Source organism: Hippoglossus hippoglossus, chromosome 5 (genome assembly GCF_009819705.1).
Source record: "Hippoglossus hippoglossus isolate fHipHip1 chromosome 5, fHipHip1.pri, whole genome shotgun sequence".
Lineage (NCBI taxonomy): Eukaryota > Metazoa > Chordata > Actinopteri > Pleuronectiformes > Pleuronectidae > Hippoglossus > Hippoglossus hippoglossus.
Genome location: NC_047155.1, coordinates 23,014,027 through 23,021,176, shown reverse-complemented (window position 1 = coordinate 23,021,176; position 7,150 = coordinate 23,014,027). Strand labels below are relative to the sequence as shown.

The window sequence follows — 7,150 nt, the reverse complement described above, 5'->3', positions numbered from 1 at the left end:
ACTGTAGTTTGAGAAACCACTGATCCACACGATAAAAAAACCAGTTTCTTCTTTTGTCACAGTCGTCCTCACACCAGAACCACTCCCTGAAGGTGACGTAAAATTAAAACACGCTCAAGCTTGTTTCCCTCAGTGACACCAAAAAGATAATTGTGTGAAAGTTTGTTGATTTTAAAAAGAGAGATTTTTTATTTTTATGACTAAAACACATTATGTCGCTTTATCATACAATCATCATAAAGACTCTTTATCTCCACTGCCGTTGTGTGCTGTTATCAGTTTAAAGATACCATCATGTTTGTGGTGTATTTCCTCTCCTCATTTTTTAAAGCGGGCCGCACTTGGACAGATGAGAGTCTGGACTCCTGCCGGTGGACATCCTGACCTTAATGTCTTCCTGTGGAAGATAAAGGGAATGTATGAATGTTCCCATCGAGCAGGGAGAGACGAGATGAGTACATCTGATAACCCAGCATCATTACTTCATGGGTAGAGAGCTGTTAAGCCACAGGGCCCTTATTAAAAAAGTAACTTGTCCTTCGCAGCGATTGCTCAGTATACTGCGGAATTGATGCGTCTGCGAACGACTATAACATTATATTGTTCATTATTTGTTTCCGACACACACATTTGAAATTTGCATAAAGAATTGATTGTGAATAATACTGAGGTAAGCGCTGTGTGCTGTTATTGAGCCGGCCCTGGTTAGGCTATTATCTTTCAGGGGCTCCTTTCAAAAGGAGATAATTGCTCTGACTGCCAGTGGAAAAAATCAAGACTTGTCTGTATGCTACACTATTAACACATGCTCAGCAATAGATTCCATTTGTGCTTACTACAGCGGGATAAGGTCCTGCAATGTCTCTGGAAGATAAAAACACAGCATGGAGATAGCCATATGTTCTGCAGGGGGGTGGGGGCAATAAACGTGGATTTTAATGACAGATCTCTGGCTTTTATGGCCTGGTTTAGTGCATGAATAGGTCCCGCAAATTGGAAAGAGATGGAAACTTCATGTAGGGTATGAAACTGAAATAACTTGCAGGGTAGTGCTGCAGTAGTCGGGCCATTTTCTGGTTGCTCCGCTGTGAACCCAATTAGCATGACACTGAGCAAAAGCCTCAGTGAAGTCAGGCTCCTGAGCAGCTGAACTGACACATACCCACAAATCATCTATACCCTCACTCTCTCAGTCCCTGTGTCAGACTTAGTTAATGACGACAACTCGGCGGATCACTCAGCGACTAAGTGTGCTTGATAAAGGTCAGTGCTGCCACCAGCTAATGCTTCATCGCTCAGAGTAATACTTTAGCCGAGCGTATTGTGAATACTCCACACATGAACGCTTCACAGGGCAAAATAATCAAGAGAGTAGCGTCTGGAAAGGCCAGCTGTTTCTGCTGCTGTGGGGCACAGACACAACACACACACACACACACACACTCACAAGCCTCTGCACACACAGGATCACTGAAAGTTAATACTTCAGTATAAATACTTTAAAATTTCGGTGATGTTTAGTGTTACTGAGAACTAACTTTTATTTATTGCTTTTTTATTGACTCACATCACTCATTTTTGTAAAGATATACTGTTGATCAGATTAATCAACAACCCAATATCTTACAGAATATTGATCATGAAGACCCTAAATTATTAAACTTGTATTTAGATATATACTCTAAGTGGCAACCCACCATGATGAGCTGCTGTGTTGAAGCCTCCAGTTTGGCCTTTTTCCCAGCACCATCTTGGTTTATTGAAACCAGAAGTAACCATATTTACACACAGTTGCCTCTGTATTAATCATCTAACAATGTCATATACAATAATGTATGGGTCAGCGTCACCAAACTACTTTTACTTTACTTTTAATACCTTAAAGGGCCCATATTGTGTAAAATACATTTTCTGGGCTTTTACTATCCGTAATGACTTGAAGGGGTCTGTAGGGACCCTCAAAGTATGAAAACAGTCACACCCCGGACTTTTTCACTCAGTCCATTCTAACAAATATGTTATCGAAACATCTCGTTTCGTACTTCCTCCCCGGTATGAGTCATATGGGTTCGCACTCGTCACTCAGCCCCACCCAGCCAGTACCAGTCCAGGCTCCAAGCCCACCACCCCCTCTCCCCACCACCACTACCACCCAGAATGCGACACCTAGCAGACTTGTTGCTGAGCTAGCAGCTTGTTAGCTACCACAGGCTAACCACAACAAACAACACTGAAGAAACACTGCAGCGTGGAGGGATGCAAGGAAGCGAATGTGTCCATGCACATTCCCCCGAAGATGGTTACTGTTCGAGACCAGCGGTTATGCTTTATTTCTTCTGACATGCCTTGTCACTGTGCTCAGTACGGAGTAATGGAGACGTTACTCGTTACTCTGTACTGAAACTCTGTTGTGAAACTCCGTACTGTAACTCGGGACGTTACTTCTACATTGGGCGACTGTCCTGTTAAAACTTGAACAAACATGAGGACGATGTAACTTACCGTTCAGAAACATCCTGTTGTAACCGACTGTAAATATGTGGCTGGTCTTCTATAGCGGTATCCAAACATGATGTGACAAAATATGGGGCCTTTAACTCCACTACTAATGCTTATGTTTTCTTAAGTAGACTTTTTACTTCTGACATAGTACTTTTAGCTAATTAAAGGATCTGAATACGTCCTCCACCACTTCAGACACACGACGTCTCATTGAAAAGTCACTTCTCAGAGCGCGATGAAGTTGAATGTTGCAAGTTGCGTATTGGACCATATTTGGCATCCATACAAAAGGATCTTGTATCTGACTGAAGATGAGCTCAGAGAAATGTTCCACCATCAGCAGATGAATGTGTAACCCGGATTCAGACAAACATCATTCTGCACAGTGACCGTCCAACAGTGAAGATAAGCACCTTTTGTGTGGAGGTGGACTTTGATGGATCGTCCTCTGTAGACATCACAGGTGAGGGTGCACTGGCTGAGGCCATGGACTACAAAACATCCTGTGGAAAGTCAAGGTGCTGCCAGCGGCTGAGCTCAGGTAACGTGTGGAGAGGCCCTGGGTCTGATCAAACTCTAATAGAACAGGCTACAGTTTCAACAGCCAACCTATTTAGTACTGTAATCCTATCGCAGGCTACACGGGTCCCAACACCTCAGGTCTCTTGAGATGACTGAAGGATGAGGATGCTCCTGCGTGTGTCCTGTGCGCGTCTGAGCAGCAGCAACCCCCCCCCCCCCCCCCCTGCGCCGCCGCTCCGTGCGCACTGTGGAGCCGAGGATGAAGACGCACAACATCAGGACCCTCTCTCTCATCCTCTCCATCGTTTGCTACCTGCTGGTGGGAGCCGCCGTCTTCAACGCGCTGGAGTCTGAGAGTGAGGGTGACAGGAGAAGGGTCCTGGAGCAGAGGCTGGGCGAGCTGAAGAGAAAGTACGGCTTCACCGAGCGCGACTACCGGCAGATGGAAAGGGTGGTGCTGCTGGCAGAGCCGCACCGAGCCGGCAGACAGTGGAGGTTCACCGGCTCGTTTTACTTTGCCGTCACTGTCATCACCACGATAGGCAAGTACAACAACAGACCGCAGTATTTATCTTCCGTGCGTGTTTGTCAAACACACGACAGGCGGCATGTCTTCCCGCGTGTCTGTGCGCGTGTGCCGAGGCGCTCTTTCACGTTTAACGCGGAGTCCAGTCATTGGACCCCTGGTTAGAGGGGCCACAACGAAGAGGTGTGTGTGTGGAAGTTCGTGTTTGACATGATTTATCTCTGAACAGCAGCTTATGCACGTTAAACAACTCACCTGCATTAAAGGGACAGTCCACCAAACTGATTTGTTTTCATTGTGACACATTAAAACACCCGAAGGTTTGAAGAGTGGCTGTAAAAAGTTTGTCTTCTTCACAGAGAACAAAGTCTGTGCTCAGTTTGGATTCACACAAACATTGACTCCAGTGAGATTATTAAACAGTATAAACAGGAAGAACACTACTTCCTCATTAACAAGTTGATTAAACGTGTGAACTGCTTCATATCACATTGCAACTTTCTCTGAGTTTGACAGAATGATGTTAAATCTAGATGAAGCACTATTTTGTGATTTACTGTTGTGTATAGCATGAGAGTTGTGTTACAGTGCAGAGCTGCAGGAGGACTTCAACATTTCTGTGACTTCTCAGATGTTTAGTGAAAACAAAAGATTAAAATTGACCACAGTCCCTACATGTCCTCCACAGAAGATGAAACTAGTCTTTTATTTCAACTTCATAGTGACAAATGTCTGACACTAAGGAGTTTTATTCCTTTATCACTTTAGATGTTCATATTTAGGTTTTGCAGAATGCAGAATATACCTGTGATTACAATTTGTGGACATGCAAAACAACAGCAACTGAAATGCTTATTTCCCCCCCGAAATCAACTAAATTGGAACTGTCAACAACAGTTTAAAACAAATTCAATGGAACGCGTGTGCAGTCACCTTTTTCATGTAAAGTCTCCTTCTGTCAGTTATTGTTGACAATATGTACAAGGAGCATAAGTGATACGACAGAATCAGGACAGGCCACTTCGCCAGTGAAAGTAAAATTGAAGGCTGAAGGAAATATTTATGTTTCGCCCTTTTTCCTCCAGAAGTTCATGGTCAGTTATTAAACCCTCTCCACACCCGTGGTCCACCCACATGGTGTTCTCACTTATTTATCTGAGTAGATCTTGTCTGAGGACTGTGTGTACAGACTCTGCGTGACTGATATCTGCTGCACTCTTCTTTGGTTTGTTGTATCTCTCAAGGACGAATATCATAACCATGCAGTAGAAATGGATTGTGGATGAAACAAGCGTACGAGGGCTGGTAGAGGTCACACTGTATTCCTATAATTTGGTGACCTCAATCACTACTGTCTCACGTCAGAGGTTTGCTCAGCCAGATTAAGTGTCAACAGTTCGTAACATGAAGAGGCTGTACTGTGATTATGTTACAGCTGAGTAGTGTAATGTACATGATAAATACAGATACTTTTTCATGTCTGTAGGTTAGATTGGTTTCCTTTTAAGATGCACCAGAGTAATTTAACCTGTAGGTAGCAGAGGAAAATGTACGTGTATGACGTCTCCTTACCAGCTAGGTTGTTATCTTTAGCCAGAGAACATATTGTGGTTTAACTGGAACCTTTTTCACTAAAAATGAATTAAATAGCTTTATAGAGCTGCAGAGTTTTGTTATTATTCTTAAAGACTTTGTCACAATGAGCTGTTTCACATTTAACTCGCACGAATCACACAATAGATTATTGCACATGTGACCACATAAAAAGTTAAAATACCCATCATATAGTCAGCTGACTGTAAAACTCATAATTTAATGTTTGACCCTTTAAAGGCTTGAGCTTCGGCGTGGGCCTGCACTAGACAGAGAGCATCTTAGCCTTGATTAAACCATTAATATATCCAGTGTACTTGACTGTGACCTGCAATATACTGTGACTTTGTAGGTTACGGCCACGTTGCTCCTCAAACTGATGCTGGCAAGGCCTTCTGTATGTTTTACGCAGTCTTGGGCATTCCCCTGACGCTGGTCATGTTCCAGAGCCTGGGCGAGAGGATCAACACGTTCGTCCGCTACCTCCTGCGAAGAGCCAAGCAGGGTCTGGGCCTGCGGAAGGTGGAGGTGTCCATGGGGAACATGGTGCTGGTGGGTCTGCTGTCTTGCATGAGCACTCTGTGTATCGGAGCCGTGGCCTTCTCCCACTTTGAGGACTGGACCTTCTTCAATGCCTATTACTACTGCTTCATCACGCTCACCACCATCGGCTTTGGGGATTTTGTGGCCCTGCAGAAGAGAGATGCGCTGCAGAAGCGGCCCCCCTATGTGGCTTTTAGCTTTATGTACATTTTGGTTGGGCTGACAGTGATTGGAGCTTTTCTCAACCTGGTTGTCCTGAGGTTCCTCACTGTGAGCTCAGATGAGCCTGATGTGAGGCCTGACACAGGGGGAGAGGAGCAGGGACCACAGCCCAAAAACGTACAGGAGGACAGGGAGGTGTCGGACTCTGAAGGAGAAACTGCTGAGGGGAGATACAAGGACAGGAGAGATGGACACAGCAGCCGCTGCAACCTGAGCCTGCCCATGGAGGGGGGCACCAGCTGTACGAACCTCCTCCCTTCTCCTGCAGAGGATCATGGACTTGTAACATCTGAACAGAGACAGGACTCAGAGCTCCCTGAACCCAGCAGACTCAGAGCCTTGTTCTCCTGCGTCTGCTGTGACATTCACGATAGCCCCCCTCCATCTCACTGCGACCAGGAGTGGGGCCACAGCAACCCTGTCTTCTACGACTCCATCTCCTACCGGGTGGACCGGGCCTCGTGCAGCTCCTGCACCCTGTCTGCACAGGCCTCCCCGAGTAGCGTAGCGCTCTGCCTGGGCAGGAACAATCTTCCCACCAGGAGGAAGTCGTTCTGACTCTGTGAGCTCTTAGATGAATGGCCTTTTTGAATGTTTTCTCCTCCTGGCAGAACAGATTGAACACGCTGGTTTTCTGCTTGGTGGAACAATTTGCCCTGTCACAGTCATCATGAATGTAGCATTATTTACTATCAGATAATATGTAACATATCGGAAAAAACATATACAGTCTATAATGTATATTTTTTTACATTAAAGATTACTTCTGAAATAAAATGTGTAAAATCATTTTAAGTATGTGATATATAATTGAATGTGATATTTCCATTATAACTGTAAAAAGTCATGTAAAAAGTTTTTCTTTTTGTAGAAAGTGTGATCAGCTACTGGAAAATAATGAATATTTTAGGTGACAGGTGTCTGACTTCCCTCAGTGTTGTCACCTGTGACCTTCAGTTATTTCCAGTCAGTAATCATAGCCGTCTCCTAATAAGAACCTACACTTGGGCGCTCTGGCTGGTTTCCTTGGTAACGTTTCCATCCCCATTGCTTAGCGCAGTGGAAAACTGGAGACGCACACGTAAAGGCAGCATCTAGTTAAAAATGTGATTTCCAGAGCGTGTTCCTTTGTGATGAATGAGTGTGTCAACACACAGAATGGAAGATGAGAAGTGACTCTGAAACAGTGGCAAATTAGAAATGTCTCCAAATGAGTGTTTAATTACCTTCTTAGATGAGTGG

At 44.6% G+C, this 7,150-nt stretch overlaps 1 protein-coding gene across 1 annotated transcript; it reads left to right on the top strand.

The window, feature by feature from the left end:
• Positions 1-3,283: 3,283 nt before the first annotated feature.
• LOC117762128 (potassium channel subfamily K member 15-like) lies at positions 3,284-6,537 on the top strand. The gene is made up of 2 exons (XM_034586607.1): positions 3,284-3,566; positions 5,496-6,537. Exons 1-2 carry the CDS (start codon positions 3,284-3,286, stop codon positions 6,464-6,466), a joined length of 1,254 nt encoding a protein of 417 aa, XP_034442498.1. The 3' UTR covers positions 6,467-6,537.
• The last annotated feature ends 613 nt before the right edge of the window (positions 6,538-7,150 follow it).